Source organism: Rhinoderma darwinii, chromosome 1 (assembly GCF_050947455.1).
Source record: "Rhinoderma darwinii isolate aRhiDar2 chromosome 1, aRhiDar2.hap1, whole genome shotgun sequence".
Classification (NCBI taxonomy): Eukaryota; Metazoa; Chordata; class Amphibia; order Anura; family Rhinodermatidae; genus Rhinoderma; species Rhinoderma darwinii.
The window spans coordinates 277,356,546-277,374,176 of record NC_134687.1 but is presented as its reverse complement, the minus strand read 5'-3'; the positions used below and the strand labels follow the sequence as shown (position 1 = coordinate 277,374,176).

The 17,631-nt window shown below is 43.8% G+C and overlaps 1 protein-coding gene across 2 annotated transcripts in view; it reads left to right on the top strand.

Annotated features, from left to right (window-relative positions):
- Positions 1 to 271: 271 nt before the first annotated feature.
- Positions 272 to 17,631, top strand: part of CREB3L3 (cAMP responsive element binding protein 3 like 3) — a 73,748-nt gene continuing 56,388 nt past the window's right edge. The window contains exon 1 of one of the 2 annotated variants that reach the window (XM_075864313.1): positions 272 to 452. In XM_075864313.1, the coding sequence (XP_075720428.1) occupies positions 336 to 452 (117 nt within the window). In that variant the 5' untranslated portion in view covers positions 272 to 335. The remainder of the gene's footprint in view (positions 453 to 17,631) is intronic. The other variant, XM_075864321.1, reaches the window with a different exon arrangement.

The following is a 17,631-nucleotide window of genomic DNA, read 5'->3' as shown; positions in this document are numbered from 1 at the left end:
CCTAAACTTTTGAACGGTAGTGTATATATATATATATATATATATATATATATATATATATATAGTTCTTTTATCATATTTTTTCACCCACAAAAGTCCTATAAGGTATGTCTGGCTCCAGTTCTTGTAATAATATCATATATTAGCATATGTTAGTACAGTAATATATGTTAAAGGTCAAAGTAAAATCATCTAGGGGGACTTTGACCCCATGTTTCACAAACACTTTGTTACTCTATTTCAGCCTGGTGAAATACACTTGGGGGAGGGAAGTGAACAAACAGAATAAGGAAATTGTTTTGGAGTAGGCTACAACATTGGCACAGATTGGGCACATGAACCGTTCAGACATAGAAAAATATACACTCTGGACACATTCAAGAAATTGGTTAGAAGATAAGAATAGACTTCTAGTGAATAAGTCTCTGAGGGACATGGAGATCAAGACACAGGTATGTTTTTAGTCATTTGTTGTTTCAGCTTTTGAAGGGTCAGTTAAAGTGCCAGTATGTAATATACTGACAGCTGAAGCTATGGTAGTTCCAACTACCCAAATTTTAACAGTTTGGCAGAAAATATCAGCAAAGGTAGACTGGCACTTTTTTTTAAACTAGGCTTATTGTATTTGGTTTTCTAATTATGGTTGTCTGTGATTGAGAGGTATATGGGTCTAGCTCAGCAGCATTAGCTATATAAATTCAAATTGATGTACAAAAGATTTCTTGCCTGAAAAATTGTATCGACTGTGTTCTATACATAATCAAATTGTATGCTGTGGTTCTTTTACTCTATATTTGTTCTTAGAAGCAGGTTCTTTTTGTAAATAGTGAATCATTTCATGATAAATCTTACAGGGGATGTCGGGTTTTACATCCTATTTCTTTACTTAGATAATATGGGATGAGGGTATCCGCATTTAAGGTGTCCTTCTATCAGCAAGGGCAAAATGCCTCTACAAAGAGTTGAAGCAACCTGGCACATCCATCCGTTACATTGTCTGACCATTGATATTAGTGGGTGCCAGGTAATACTTCCACAGGGAGACGCCAACTGCTTCCCCAACAATAACAATATAATAAAATATTGCAAGCGTCCGGACAGTGAGCGTCCCTGCAATCAACTCATTTTTGTTTAGACCTTTCTAACAAAAAGTTGTCCAATGCAAACCAGACAGCCCCTTTCAGTGTGGAATTAACTATTGAAACTCATAGTTATTTGTATAGATCACAACAAAAATTCTGAGGGAGCCAAGGGCGAGACAAGCTCTCTTGCTGCCCAAGGGTCTTTAGCATGCAACCCCCCCCCCCCCCCTGTTAGCATTGTCTGAAGGTCAGATGATCATTTATTTAATTGAACTTATGTGAATCTCCAAAAAGTACCTTCTTATCAGCCACTTGAACACAGCATCCAACTGGTTGTAGAGATCCATTTAAAGTAAGGGCATTGGGTTCTTTTTAATCCATAAATTGTGTCCGCAATAGTGCCTTGGCAGTTGCCTACTCTACCTACCCTCATCCTGGCTTTGGAGGGAGGCATGTTATAAATTCATGTATATAGGCATGTATCCATCAGAAATTCTAATATGAGTGGTTGTAAACAATATAAAATATTTTTCTTTGAATTAGTTAAAGTTTTTTTGGGGGATATACAGTATTATTGGTGACCTACAGAGGCGTAACTTGAAATCTTGTGCCTTAATGCAACATTTGTAACAGGATACCCCTCCTGTCACTGTAATGGCAGGAAGGAGGTGAAGGGAAAGTGAGCCCTAATCTACCCACCGCCCTGTCCCTGCCTACTTGCAACGACCCGCCCTAGGCGACGAGGTACAACTGGGCGGCGGTCCCTACGCTGGCTAAGTGCACAGGAAGACAAACAGGGAACACGCAAGGGAAGGGGCAGTAGCCACGGAACGCCACGAGGAAACGGGGCGGCGAACGAACAGTCAGGACCAGGACGAAGTGAGTACACCCGAGCGGGCACGGAGACAGCAGCAAGCCAGGGCAAGCAAAGCAGGTAAAGCAGAACTGCAGCAGGGCAGAAGCACGGCAGAAGCAGGCTGGAGCAAGCAGCAGTGGGGCCAGGAATCCAAAAGAATTACAAGCACTGAGGGAGAGCACAGGGCAGGTAATAAAGGGAAGGGGGCGGAGCTAACTCCGAGAGACCAGGCCGCGATAGGCTCTCCCACTCCTGAGCCTGCCACCCTGGTTGGTGGGAGAGGGTGTCAGTCGAACAGGTCTGGCCTCAGGTGTGGATTGATTAATCCCAGGAGTATAGCTAGATGAAGTACCTGGCAGATCCCTAACAGTACTCCCCCTTTTATGAGGGGCCACCGGACCCTTACTAAGGGGACCCGGTTTAGTGGGGAAGAGGAGGTGGAACCTCCTGATCAATACCCCAGCGTGAACATCACGGGCAGGTACCCAAGTCCTCTCCTCCGGCCCGTATCCTCTCCAATGGACCAGGTACTGGAGGGAGCCCTGGACCATCCTACTGTCCATAATCTTGGCCACCTCGAATTCCACCCCCTCAGGGGTGAGAACAGGAACAGGAGGTATCCTCGAGGGGGACCAGGACGGGGAGCAGCGTTTAAGGAGGGAGGCGTGGAAGACGTCATGTATGCGAAAGGATGGGGGGAGCTCCAGACGGAAGGATACAGGGTTGAGGACTTCAATGATCTTATAAGGTCCAATAAATCGGGGAGCAAACTTCCTGTACGGGACCTTAAGGCGCAAGTTCCTGGACGACAACCAGACCAAATCCCCGACGACAAACCGGGGGTTAGCAGAACGTCTACTATCCGCCTGAATCTTTTGTGCGCTCTGGGACGCCTCTAGGTTCTTCTGAACCTGGGCCCAGACAGTGCACAGTTCCCGATGAACCTCCTCTACCTCAGGATTATTGGAACAACCAGGGGAGACGGAGGAGAACCTTGGGTTAAACCCGAAATTACAGAAAAACGGGGAGACCCCTGACGAGTTACTGACCCGGTTATTCAGGGAAAATTCAGCAAGGGGAAGGAATGAGACCCAATCGAATTGACAGTCAGAGATGAAACACCTTAAATATTGTTCCAGGGATTGGTTGGTCCTTTCCGTTTGGCCATTAGTTTCGGGATGGAAGGCGGAGGAGAAGGACAGATCAATCTCCAACTTTTTACAAAAAGCTCTCCAAAATAAGGAAACAAATTGTACCCCTCTGTCAGAAACGATATTGACTGGGGCCCCATGGAGACGCAGGATGTGTTTCACAAACAAAGAAGCTAACGTCTTGGCGTTAGGTAGCTTCTTAAGGGGCACAAAGTGGCACATCTTGCTGAAGCGGTCGACTACCACCCACACCACCGACTTGCCCTGAGATGGAGGCAAATCGGTGATAAAATCCATGGAGATATGGGTCCAAGGTCTCTGGGGAATGGGCAAGGAACGTAGTAGGCCCGCAGGTCGGGACCTAGGGGTTTTGGACCTAGCGCAAACCTCACAAGCGGCGACGTAAGCCCTAACATCTTTAGGCAACCCAGGCCACCAATAGTTTCTGGTAATGAGGTGTTTGGTGCCCAAGATGCCAGGATGACCAGATAGAGCGGAGTCATGGTTTTCCCTGAGTACCCTCAGCCGGTATTGCAGGGGAACAAACAGTTTGTCCCCAGGGACGTTCCCGGGAGCTGCACCCTGATCAGCCGCGATATCAGAAGCTAAATCAGAATCCGTGGCAGAGACAATTATACCAGGGGGTAAAATACAAGCAGGATCCTTCTCGGAAGGAGGATTGGCCATGAAACTACGTGACAGAGCGTCAGCCTTAATATTCTTGGACCCAGCCCTATAGGTAACCAAGAAATTAAATCTGGTAAAGAATAGTGCCCACCGAGCTTGTCTAGGATTAAGCCTCCGGGCCGATTCTAGGAAAACCAGATTCTTGTGATCCGTAAGGACCGTTACCTGGTGTCTGGCCCCCTCCAGGAAGTGCCGCCACTCCTCAAAAGCCCATTTAATGGCTAGAAGTTCGCGGTTGCCAATATCATAGTTACTCTCCGTGGGCGAAAACTTCCTAGAGAAGTAAGCACAGGGGCGGAGATGGGTGAGGGAGCTGGTACCCTGGGACAAGACGGCCCCCACTCCCACCTCGGAAGCGTCAACCTCCACAATAAATGGCTCCTCTTGGTTGGGCTGAATCAGCACGGGGGCCGAGATAAAGCACTTCTTGAGAGTCTCAAAGGCCTGGACGGCCTCAGGGGGCCAATGGAGGACATCGGCACCCTTGCGGGTAAGGTCCGTAAGAGGCTTAGCGACGACCGAGAAGTTGGCAATAAATCTCCTGTAATAGTTGGCGAACCCTAAAAAACACTGTAACGCCTTAAGGGAGGCAGGTTGGACCCATTCCGCCACAGCTTGAACCTTGGCAGGGTCCATGCGGAATTCATGAGGAGTGAGGATTTGCCCTAAAAATGGTATCTCCTGTACCCCAAAGACACATTTTTCAGTCTTAGCAAACAGATTATTCTCCCGAAGGACCTGGAGCACCTTCCTGACATGCTCCACGTGGGAGGACCAGTCCTTGGAAAACACCAGTATGTCATCAAGGTACACAACAAGAAAATTACCCAGGTACTCTCTCAGGATTTCATTAATAAAATTCTGGAAGACAGCAGGGGCATTACACAACCCAAAGGGCATGACCAGGTATTCGAAATGACCCTCGGGTGTGTTGAACGCAGTTTTCCACTCATCCCCCTCTTTGATGCGGATAAGGTTATATGCCCCCCGTAGATCGAACTTAGAAAACCATTGGGCTCCCTGAACCTGATTAAAAAGATCCGGAATCAAAGGAAGTGGGTACTGGTTCCTTACGGTGACCTTATTCAGGTTACGATAATCAATGCACGGCCTAAGACCACCATCCTTCTTCCCCACGAAGAAGAAGCCAGCACATACAGGAGAAGTCGAGGGGCGAATGAAACCCTTGGCCAGGCATTCTTGGATATACACCCTCATCGCTTCACGTTCAGGACATGAAAGATTAAATATCCTACCCTTAGGAAGCTTGGCACCAGGCACCAAATCGATAGCGCAATCGTAATCTCTATGGGGGGGCAACACCTCGGAGGCCTCCTTAGAAAACACATCGGCGAAGTCCTGAACAAACTCAGGAAGCGTGTTTACCTCCTCCCGGGGAGAAATAGAGTTAACAGAAAGACATGACATAAGACATTCATTACCCCATTTGGTGAGATCCCCAGTATTCCAATCAAATGTGGGATTATGCAACTGCAACCAGGGAAGGCCTAAAACCAGATCAGACGATAATCCCTGCATCACCAGTACAGAGCACTGCTCCAAATGCATGGAGCCAACCAGGAGTTCAAAAACAGGAGTATGCTGAGTAAAATAACCATTAGCAAGGGGGGTTGAGTCGATTCCTACTACAGGGATAGGATAAGGTAAATCAATACAAGGCATCTTTAGAGACATAGCAAAATCCACAGACATGATATTAGCAGATGAGCCAGAATCCACGAAAGCACTGCCCGTGGCAGACCGGCCAGCAAACGAGACCTGAAAGGGAAGCAAAATTTTATTGCGTTTCACATTAGCGGGAAATACCTGTGCGCCCAAGTGACCTCCCCGATGATCACTTAGGCGCGGAAGTTTTCCGGCTTCTTATTCTTGCGCCTGGGACAGGTGTTCAGTAGATGCTTGTCGTCCCCACAGTAGAAGCAGAGACCATTCATTCTGCGAAACTCCCTACGTTGTCGAGGGGACATGGAGGCCCCGAGTTGCATAGGTACCTCCGAGTCCTCCGTGGAGGGGCGAGGAGACGGGACCTCGGGGGGAATCGCAGAAAAGTCAGAGGGGAGCACACTGAAGCGTTCTAGCTGACGTTCCCTGAGACGTCGGTCAAGTCGTACTGCTAGGGCCATAACCTGGTCAAGGGAGTCAGGCGAGGGGTAGCTAACCAGCAGATCCTTCAGGGCGTCAGATAATCCTAACCTAAACTGGCACCTTAGGGCCGGATCGTTCCACTGAGAAGCTACGCACCACTTCCTAAAATCAGAACAGTATTCCTCAACCGGTCTCCTACCCTGACGTAAGGTCACCAGCTGACTCTCGGCTAAAGCAGTCCTGTCAGTCTCGTCGTAAATGAGTCCGAGGGCAGAGAAAAAACGATCAACAGAGGAAAGTTCAGGGGCGTCAGGAGCCAAGGAGAAGGCCCACTCTTGGGGCCCTTCCTGGAGTCGGGATATGATGATACCCACCCGCTGGTTCTCGGAACCTGAGGAGTGGGGCTTTAGGTGGAAATACAGTCTGCAACTCTCCCGGAAGGAGAGAAACGTCTTACGGTCCCCTGAAAACCGGTCAGGTAACTTGAGGTCGGGTTCTAGAGGTGAGGTGAGGGGTACTACTAAAGCAGCGTCACCCTGATTGACCCTTTGGGCCAGGGCCTGGACCTGTAGGGAGAGGCCCTGCATCTGCTGGGTCAGGGTCTCAAGGGGGTCCATGATAGCGTCAGCGTAGGAGAAATGGTAGACTAGGTAAGGGCTTGTAATTATGTAATGGCAGGAAGGAGGTGAAGGGAAAGTGAGCCCTAATCTACCCACCGCCCTGTCCCTGCCTACTTGCAACGACCCGCCCTAGGCGACGAGGTACAACTGGGCGGCGGTCCCTACGCTGGCTAAGTGCACAGGAAGACAAACAGGGAACACGCAAGGGAAGGGGCAGTAGCCACGGAACGCCACGAGGAAACGGGGCGGCGAACGAACAGTCAGGACCAGGACGAAGTGAGTACACCCGAGCGGGCACGGAGACAGAAGCAAGCCAGGGCAAGCAAAGCAGGTAAAGCAGAACTGCAGCAGGGCAGAAGCACGGCAGAAGCAGGCTGGAGCAAGCAGCAGTGGGGCCAGGAATCCAAAAGAATTACAAGCACTGAGGGAGAGCACAGGGCAGGTAATAAAGGGCAGGGGGCGGAGCTAACTCCGAGAGACCAGGCCGCGATAGGCTCTCCCACTCCTGAGCCTGCCACCCTGGTTGGTGGGAGAGGGTGTCAGTCGAACAGGTCTGGCCTCAGGTGTGGATTGATTAATCCCAGGAGTATAGCTAGATGAAGTACCTGGCAGATCCCTAACAGTCACATGTTATTAATAGTACTGAATTCCTCATAGGGGCAAGGGGACCATTTGGACTCCCTAAAGCTACAGCGCCCAGGTGTGACCACATTACCTGCACTACCTACAGTTATGCCCCTGATGACCTATCTTCATGCTCTATGTTTTGTTTTATTATCAGATTGCGTCTACTATTTAGTAAACGGATTGCTCTATTGTGTCACTATACATGAATCAAAATTATGATTTCACCCTTTTAAGGTTGCACTTTTACGGTCTTAAAAAAAGATGACCTCCACAGCACAGTTATATGTGCATAGATCTAGGAATTACAAAGTGTATAGATCTGTTTATGTGTGTTCCAAATGTATTTACACAAATTTATATCAAAAATACATTTTAACATATTTCCTCCATTGTTTTTCACAAAGTTGTGTAGCAATCCACTGTAACTGCCTGCCAACACATAGATTGACGTAATTAGAAACATTTGTGTTTTCATTTCTTCTCCTTTTGGACCCTGTGTTAATCATCTGCATGATACACGTGTACACTTTGGGAGCAAATTCCAAGAACTAATATCTCCCTGCTTGATAGCAAGTTATCTCTAAAGGAATTTTGAAAGATTGAGATATACCACTGGCAATTCTCTGTTCCAAAAAAGTTACTTTATTAAAAATAATAATAAAAAAACAACATTGAAATGCTGATTTAACGGTTAGCTTTTACGGTTGTAATATACAGGAGTGGCCTGTTAAGATCACTCCAAGAGTCCAATGGGCAATCCTGAAAGAGTTGACATAAAAACCCAAAGGTAACAGCAAGACAGAAAGACTCTACAAACTGCAAAAAAACTCTGTCCATATATCGACTATTAGAAAAACACTGAACAATATTGGTGTTCATGGAAGAAAACCATAAAGGAAGCCGCTGCTGTCCAAACGAAACACTGTGGCCCGTCTCAAGTTTGCCCCAGACCACCTGGATGTTCCACAATGCTTCTCAGAAAAATTTTATATGGACGTATGAGACAAAATGAAAATTTTTAACACAAATGCACAATGCTAACATTGGAGGAAAAATAACACTGCACTCCAACACCAAAACCTGATTCCAATTTCGAAGCATGGTGGAGGGCCCATCATGGTTTGGGGCTGCTTTGATGTCTCAGGGTCTGGACGCCTTGCAATCATTTAGGGAGCAATGAATTCAAACGTGTAACAAAAAGTTTTGCAGGAGCTGAAGAGACATTGTCTGATGCAACAAGACAATGACTCAAAGTACATGAAATAAAGTATGGCTGAAAAAGTTGATTTGTGTTTTGGAATGTCAGAATTCTAAAATTCGAAAAAAGACACGGCACCTCTTGGTGCAGATGACCTTTGATAATAGAATAGCGGTTAGAAATATGAGGTATAATGGTCACCTAGAGATGCTGTGCAAACACAAACACAACTCTGGTGCAGGCATATAACGTATAGGTGACATCTGCAGTTTCTCCCAACCGGACAGTATGTGAAAATACCGGGATTGAACACCTGTCAATTTCCCTGTTCTCAGAGCCGGTCTGACAGGTAGGCGAGGGTTAAAATCTTGAGTGGTTTGCTCAGCTGTCACCTCTCAATCATCCAATTAAGCCTCATATATTACACCCCTGGTTCTAGACCTCTTTCCCAGAGATTAACTTCCTGTGGCTCATTTGTTCTTTGGCTACTGTGAGATCTGTTTGCTGTTACCTTGTTGTCTGACCCCGACTGCGATGACCATTCTCTTGTATTGCAATTTTGTACCTCTTTTCCTTTATAGTGTTTAAACCTCGGACTGCCTGACTTATCTTGTGTTTCACTGCATTGTACTACATTACCTCTTTGTTATTACCTCTGCTTGTCTGACTACTGCACCTGTCCACTCCACCTGTCCGCTCCACCTACCAGCAGCTGCCAGGCAAAAGCGAGTTTTCCTTTCACCTGCAGGAGCTCTCAGGGTCTGTTAACAGGTTCCAGACAGTGGGTTCTATGGGGGCCCCAGTCTGCAGGGACATCGCAGGGTGAGTTAGCCACCACTTGCCTAGTCTGTCTCCTTGCGCCTCTTCTGGTTGTGGGTGCGCCTTTTGCTGGACTGGTATTCTGTCAGTATCATTACAACACCAATAAGGATATAGTTTGTATTTGATAAGGAATATTTTGTTGGCACTACTTAATATAGCTATGTGTTTCGATGACGACCCGGCGTCTTCATTAGTCCGTTAACACATCCAAAATCTAAGTCATACATTAAAATAAAATGGCAATATTAAGAGATAATGACGCCATTACAGGTCAGGGGGTAAAAGTGATAGGCATAAACAAAAGACCAATGACACGGTAAAAAGGGGAAGGCAATATCTTTAAAACCCCTTAACGACATACTAGTACGTTGTTGTCGTTAAGAACTTAACACAACACATCGTACTGGTACGTTATGTTGCTGATGCGGGCTCAGAAGTTGAGCCCGCACCATCGCCAGCGGGTGTCAGGTGTATATTACAACTGACAACCTGCTGCATGGCCAGGACCAGTGCTAATCTCCGATCCGGCCGATTAACCCCTTAGATGCAGCACTCAAAAGCGAGCGCTGCATCTATAGTGTTTCCTAGCAGATCGGAACCACGCAATGCAATCGTTTCGATGACTGCTCTGGCAGACCGGAGGCCCAAAAACGGCATCCTGTCTGCCAAATACGGAAGCCTGCTAGGTCCCGTCCAGAGGCGGGGCCTAAAAGTTTTCCGGCTGAAAAAGAAAGATGGGGCAGGCTCAGGAGCTGAGCCTGCAACATCAGCAGCAGGTGTCAGCTGTATATTATATCTGAATGGCAGGGAATGGAGCTAGCTCCGATCCCTGCCATTCACCCCTTAGATGCCGCGATCAAAAGCGATCTTATTGGTTTGTAGCGATAGGCATTGCACTATGTGGGTAGTGCAATGCATTAGAGTAAAGATCTGAGGTGCAGGCACTCAAGTTCCCTAGTGGGACAAAAAAAAAGTTGAATAAAAGTGTAAAAATAAAAGTTTCAAGTTAATAAAAACAAACACTCTTTTTTCCTATAATAAGACTTTTATTCGAGGGAAAAAATGAAAACGTTAAAAAAATTACACATAATTGGTATCGCTGCGTCCGTAACGACCCAAACTATAAAACTATAATGTTATTTTTGTTGCCCGTGAACACCGCAAAAAATAAATAAAAAATCAATGCCAAAATCGCTATTTTTTTATCACCACCCCTCCCAAAACATGGAATAAAAAGTGATCAAAAAGTCGCCAAAATAGTACCAATAAAACCTACAGCTGGTCCCGCAAAAGACAAGCCCTTACACTGCTTTTTTGGCTTAAAAAAAAAAAAGTTATGGCTCTCAGAATAAGGTGACAAAAAAAATTTTGAAAAAAAAAAAAAGGCATTTTATTGTGCAAATGCTGCATAACGTATAAAAAATATATACATTTGGTATCATCATCATCCTATTGACCCGCAGAATAAAGTAAAGTTGTCATTTATAGCCCATGGTGAACACTAAAAAAAAAAAAGAATTAAAAACATAGTCAGAATTGCTGGTTTTTGGTCACCTTGCTTGCCAAAAAATGGAATAAAAATCAAAAAATTGCATGTACCCCAAAATGGCACCAATGAGAACTACAGATTGTCTAGCAACAAATAAGAACTCACACAGCTCCGGTGGAGAAAAAAGAAAAAAGTTCTGGATCTCAGAATATGAATACACAAAATGTGCAGAGCGTTCCAAAAGCGGATAAGATTGGGCACCATTTATCAGTGCGACACTGGCCACACATCTATGAATTATTATTTATTTACCACATTATTATACCCTCTTATTATGCCCTGATGTTCTCCGCACAGCTTACATATGCCCCCACATTATAAACTGAAATACCAGTAAACCCCAACTAGCAAGCAAAATCTGCGTTCCAAAAGCCAAATGGCGCTCTCTCCCTTCTGAACCCTACAGCGTGCCCAAACAGCAGTTTTCTGTCCACATATATGGCATCGCCATACCCGGGAGAACCCGCTTAACATTTTATGAGGTATTTGTCTTCGGTGGCACAAACTGGGCACAACATATAGTGCACTAAAATGGCATATCAGTGGAAAATTGCAATTTTCACTTTGCACCATCCGCTGCGCATTAATTTCTATTGAAAAAAACACCTGTGGTGTCAAAATGCTCACTACACCCCTTGTAATGCCTTAAGGGGTGTGGTTTCCAAAATAGTGGTCACTACTTGGGGTTTGCTTTACTATTTGACCTCAGAGCCCTGCAATTGTGGGCCAATGCTGTCAAAATCACCAAAATAGACCATGGTGTGTATGGTGCTTTTCACTTCTGTGCTCTGTCATATGTCCAGGCAAATAATAAATGCCTTGAGGGGTCTAGTTTCTAAAATGGGGTCACTTCTTGGGAGTTTCCAGTGTACTCTGGTACCTCAGGGTTTTGCAAATGCAAGATGGCACGCAAAAACCAAGCCAGCAAAAACTGCATGCCAAATAGCGCCCCTGCCTTTCTAAGCCCTGTCGTGTGTCCAAACAGCAGTTTATGACCCCATATGGGGTATTACCGTAATTGGAAGAAATTGCTTTTCAAATGTTGGGGTGCTTTTTCTCCTTTATTCCTTGTAAAAATTGAAAATGTCCACGTTTTGTCATAAAAAAATGACATTTTCAATTTCACAGCATAATTCCACTAAATTCAGCAAAAACCCTGTGGGATCAAAATGCTCACTATACCCCATGATAAATTCCTTCAGGGGTGTAGTTTCCAAAATGGGGTCACTTTTGGGGGAGTTTGGTCCGGCAGGGGTTTTGCAAATGTGACATGGCACAGAAAAACCATTCCAACAAAATCTGCATGCCAAGTAGTGCTCCTGCCTTTCTGAGCCCTGCCGTGTATCCAAACAGCAGTTTATTACCACATATGGGGTATTGCCGTACTCGGGAGAGATTGCTTTTTCTCCTTTTACCCTGGTAGAAATATGAAAAATGTCAGAATTTTAGCGGAAAAAATTTTGATATTCATTTTCACGGCCTAATTCCACTAAATTACACAAAAAACATGTGGGGTCTAAATTCTCACTATACCCCTTGATAAATTCCTTGAGGGCTTTAGTTTCCAAAATGAGGTTACTTTTGGGAAGTTTCCACTGTTTTGGTCCCTCAGGGGCTTTGCAAATGCGAAATGACACCTGAAAACCATTCCAGCAAACCTTGAGCTCCGAAAGCCAGATGGTGCTTCTTCCCTTCTGAGCCCTGCTGTGTGTCCAAACAACAGTTTATTACTACATGTGGGGTATTGTTGTAATCGGGAGAAATTGCTTTTCAAATGTTGGGGTACTTTTTCTCCTCTTTTCCTTGTAAAAATTAAAAATTTCCACGTTTTATCAGAAAAAATGTAATTTTCAATTTCACAGCATAATTCCACTAAAAAAAAACCTGTTATGTTAAAATGCCCACTATACCCCTCGATAAATGCCTTCAGGGATGCAGTTTCCCAAATGGGGTCACTTTTGGGTGGTTCCCACTAATTTGGTCCCGCAGGGGCTTTGCAAATGTGACATGGCGCCGCAAACCATTCCTGCAAAATGTGAGCTCCAAAAGCCAAATGGGGCTCTTTCCCTTCTAAGCCCTGCCGTGGGACCAAACAGCAAGTGTTGGGGTACTTTTTCTCCGCTTTTCCTTATAAAAATTAAAAATGTCCACGTTTTATCATAAAAAATGTAATTTTCAATTTCACAGCATAATTCCACTAAATTCAGCAAAAAAACTGTGGGGTTAAAATGCTGACTATACCCCTTGATAACTTCCTTGAGGGGTGTAGTTTGCCAAATGGAGTTTTTTGGGGGGTTTCCATTGTTATGGTCCCACAGGGGCTTTGCAAATGCGACATGGCACCCAAAAAAGGATTCCAGCAAAACTTGAGCTCCAAAAGCCAAATGGTGCTCCTTCCCTTCTGGGCCCTGCCGTGGGTCAAAATAACAGTTTATTACCACATATGGGGTATTGCCGTAATCGGGAGAAATTGATTTTCAAATGTTGGGGTGGTTTTTCTCCTTTATGCCTTGTGAATATTGAAGATTTCTACATTTTATTGGAAAAAATTTAGATTTTCATTTTTTTTACATCCTAATTCCACTAAATTCAGCAAAAAAACCTGTGAGGTTAAAATGCTCACTATACCCCTTGATAAATTCCTTCAGGGGTGTAGTTTGCCAAATTGCCAAACTTTCTAGATGCTGTTCCGAATACTTTGAGGTGTGCAGTTTCTAAAATGGGGTGTTTTATATGGGCTTTCTAATATATAAGGCCCTCAAAGCCACTTGAGAACTGAACTGGACCCTAAAAAAATAACCTTTTGAACTTTTCTGATGTGAGAAATTGCTGCTAAAGATCTAAGCCTTGTAACGTCCTGGAAAAATAAAAGAATGTTCAAAAAACAATGCCAACATAAAGTAGACGTATGGGAAATGTTAACTAGTAACTATTTTGTGTGGTATTACTATCTGTTTTACAAGTGGATATATTTAAATTTAGATAAATGCTAATTTTGGCAAATTTTCTCAAAATTCTGGTATTTTTCACAAATATACACTGAATGTATCGACCAAATTTTACCACCAACTTAAAGTTCAATGTGTCATGAGAAAACAATCTCAGAATCGCTTGAAAAAAATAAAAGCATTCCAAGGTTATTATCACAGGTCAGATTTGAAAAAAAATGGCCTGGTCCATTAGGCCAAAACAGGCTATGTCCTTAAGGGGTTAACAAAAAACAATAAATCAAGGGAATAAGTCTATAAAGGAAATCACATGTGATGCAAAAAATACATTAAAAGTACTAATAAATTTATATATGTAAAATGGGAAATGTTATATAAAATCATATAAACGATGGATGAAAACTCATACAATAGGGACTTTATCACTACTGATTTGTAATGTGTTGCAATGGAATAGAGCCTGTTGTGGCCGAAACCTCCAGACATTGAAACTACTATGTCACAGAATATAGAGCATCTGCATAACTCTATAAGAAGAGAAAAACTTGATAAACAAATATGCAGAAAAGTGTTAATGATAGTAATTGACATTATATACTACATACTGGTTATATCAGAAGACAAGATTATTGTAATGGGTACAAGGTGTTTGGCAAATAGACAAAAGACGGTTGGAGCACAGACAAAAGAAGGGAGAGTGTAAGGGTCCTTTTACACTGGCTAATTTTGGCTGTGACAACAAGCGCCGATCAATGAGACAGCTTGCTGATCGGCGCTCATTTGTTCCTTAGGAGATATGATTAGTAATGTATGGGGACAAACGATCGTTACTACGATCGCTCGTCCCCATGCATTACCATCATGTCGGCAGGACATCACCATGTTTGCACAGGGAGTTGTGCTGCCGACAACGATAATATTTTCTGCTGCATAAACAATACGTTTGCTCGTTCATCGGCTGATCGTTGACGTGTTTACCAAAACGCTTGTTTGCCGATCATTGTCCTGTGTAAAAGGGCCTTAAAGAGGCTCTGTCACCAGATTCTCAAATCCCTATCTCCTATTGCATGTGATCGGCGCAGCAATGTAGATAACAGTAACGTTTTTTGTTTTTTTTTAAACGTTCATTTTTGGCCAAGTTATGAGCTATTTTATATATATGCAAATGAGGTTTGAAATGGACAATTGGGCGCTTTTTTTTCGTTATGTCCAACTGGGCGTGTATTGTGTTTTTAACTGGGCGTGTTTACGTGTATGACGCTGACCAATCAGTGACCAGTCAGCATCATACACTAATCTCCATTGATTTACACAGCAGCGATGTGCAGCCACATAAACAGAGATTAACGTTAATCAAGTGTCCTGATAATGAATACACATGATCATCCAGCCTGGACGTCATGTGTATTCATAATCCTGACACTTCTGAATCTTTTCTGTGAGATTTCCAGCAAGGGAAACGAAATCTCGTTTACCTCCTTAATCTCGCGAGATTTCGTTTCCCTTGCTAGAAATCTCAAAGAAAAGAGTCAGAAGTGTCAGGATTCTGAATACACATGACGTCCAGGCTGGATGATCATGTGTATTCATTATCAGGACACTTGATTAACGTTAATCTCTGTTTATGTGGCTGCACATCGCTGCTGTGTAAATCAATGGAGATGAGTGTATGATGCTGACTGGTCACTGATTGGTCAGCGTCATACACGTAAACACGCCCAGTTAAAAACACAATACACGCCCAGTTAGTAAAACACAATACACGCCCAGTTGGACATAACGAAAAAAAAAACGCCCAGTTGTCCATTTCAAACCTCATTTGCATATATATAAAATAGCTCATAACTTGGCCAAAAATAAAAGTTTTTTTTAAAAAAAACAACGTTACTGTTATCTACATTGCAGCGCCGATCACATGCAATAGGAGATAGGGATTTGAGAATCTGGTGACAGAGCCTCTTTAAGTCTAGATCAATCCACAAAGATATCAACCATAAGTGAATGCTCATGATAACCGTACGCTCAGTCGGCTCCTGTGGGGGTGACCAAGGAGACCAGATGCTAAAATCCTCATTACAATTGCTAAAGGGACAGAAGGAAAGCTTGTTTCACTAGGTGGGTTTGCGATACAATTGATGTAACCAGTATCGGTGCATCCTCAACTCCTGTGGAGGTAACCAAGGAGACAGGACGCTAACCTACAACTACAGGGGCCAGGATGGGTCAAACTCGCCTTTCATTCAGTTGATATAGAATGCAATCGATGTTGTCATCATTAGGTGCTGTTGGAATGTGTGGGACAGATGACATAGTATTCTGAACATGATAAAGGTAGAAAATGCTGATGCGGTTGTTAGAAAGAGTATTCTATGATGTCATTAAGCCCATTGGGTTGTAGGCAGGACAGTTCAACAGTTCTTCCTCTGCCAGAGTTTATTGGATCTGTTGGGGACTGATGTGGGGGTTTGCTCTTTAGGTGTTTGTTAAAAGAGTAGTTATGTATTGTGGCAGTGTCTTCACACACTTTGTAGGAGAAAATCATTATTGGTATTGGACCTGTGTTTATTCACTCTTATGCGTAAAGGTTGTATGGTGCGCCCTATGTACTGCAAGTTACATTGATATTTAAGGAGATAGATTACATGATGAGAGCTGCAATTCATGAAGCTCTTGATGGAAAAATCTTCAGAGGTCACCATGGAGGAAAAGGAGGTGGTCCTATGGGTAATATTCTTACAGCATAAACATCTGGTTTTCCCACATTTAAACGTTCCATATAGCGTAGGGAATAGGTTCAAGGCCAAGGTATTCTTACCACCTCGTCTACTAGGTGCTAAGGAGTATTTAAGCGTCACGGACATCCTAAAGGTTACATACACACCGGTCTCCTAGGAAGGACTTCTTTAATGTATGCTTCGTGCGAAAGTACATGTCAGTTCCGGGACAAAATCTGAGAGATCATTCCATGTCCAGAGTTAGAGGTTGTAAAAAATTCATCAGTAGTTCCACTATTTCTGCTCATGCTAGGTTGGATGGAGGCATTCTTCCTGAGTTAGTGTGAAAGCCTTCTTGAGGGCCCCATTAATGATACTTTTAGCAAAGTCCTTTTCTTTAAAACAAATGATCTATACATTGCACTGTGACCAGGGGCTATATGGGGTGCAGAGGTAGCAGTCACACCCGGGACTGGATTCTGAGGGGGGCCAAAAGCCCCTCAGCTGCATAAGAAGACACCCGTATTATAAATAATATATTGTAGGTGGGGGCCCTGTTATAGATTTTGCATTGGGGCCCAGGAGCTTTAAGTTACACCTCTGACTGTGACTTATAGGTCCTTTGGTCTGATCAATTTTTGTGAATTTCCTCTGAACTATCCAAAGAGGATATTCATGAGCCAGGAAAGATAATGGTCACTGTTAAAATCAAGGTAAATATTTAAGTCCACCTTTTTTTAAATTTTTGTCTGCACAGCGGAAAAAAATCCAGTGCGGAAATTAGTAGCATACTAATTATTATAGACGGAAAAAACGAGGGTTAGTCCCAAAGAATGATAATGGGGCTAATTCTACTGCGGATCTGCTGCACACAGAGACACATCCGCATAAACTTTGCAGCAGAAATCAGAGGATCATTCCGAGATATCTGCTACGGAAATACAAGTTGGATTTTAAGCCGACATGTGGACAGATCCTAACAATTTGATGTGTATGAATGTACTGAACAATTGGTGTTGCTTGTTTCTATGCAAAGAGAAAGAAATTAAATCAATAAATTCCAAGGTATACCGAATATATTCCTTCAAAACTATATAACAATCTACTCAGCTCGTCCTGCTCTATAACATGCTGCTGGCTCATAGGATAGCATATGTTCAACACGACAGGTTTGCTTAAAAATGTGATACGCATGAAAGCACTAGATTTTGATGATACCACTGATTCTTTTATGAATACTTGGTATTGCTGGCCATGTTGTGATTCTCCTT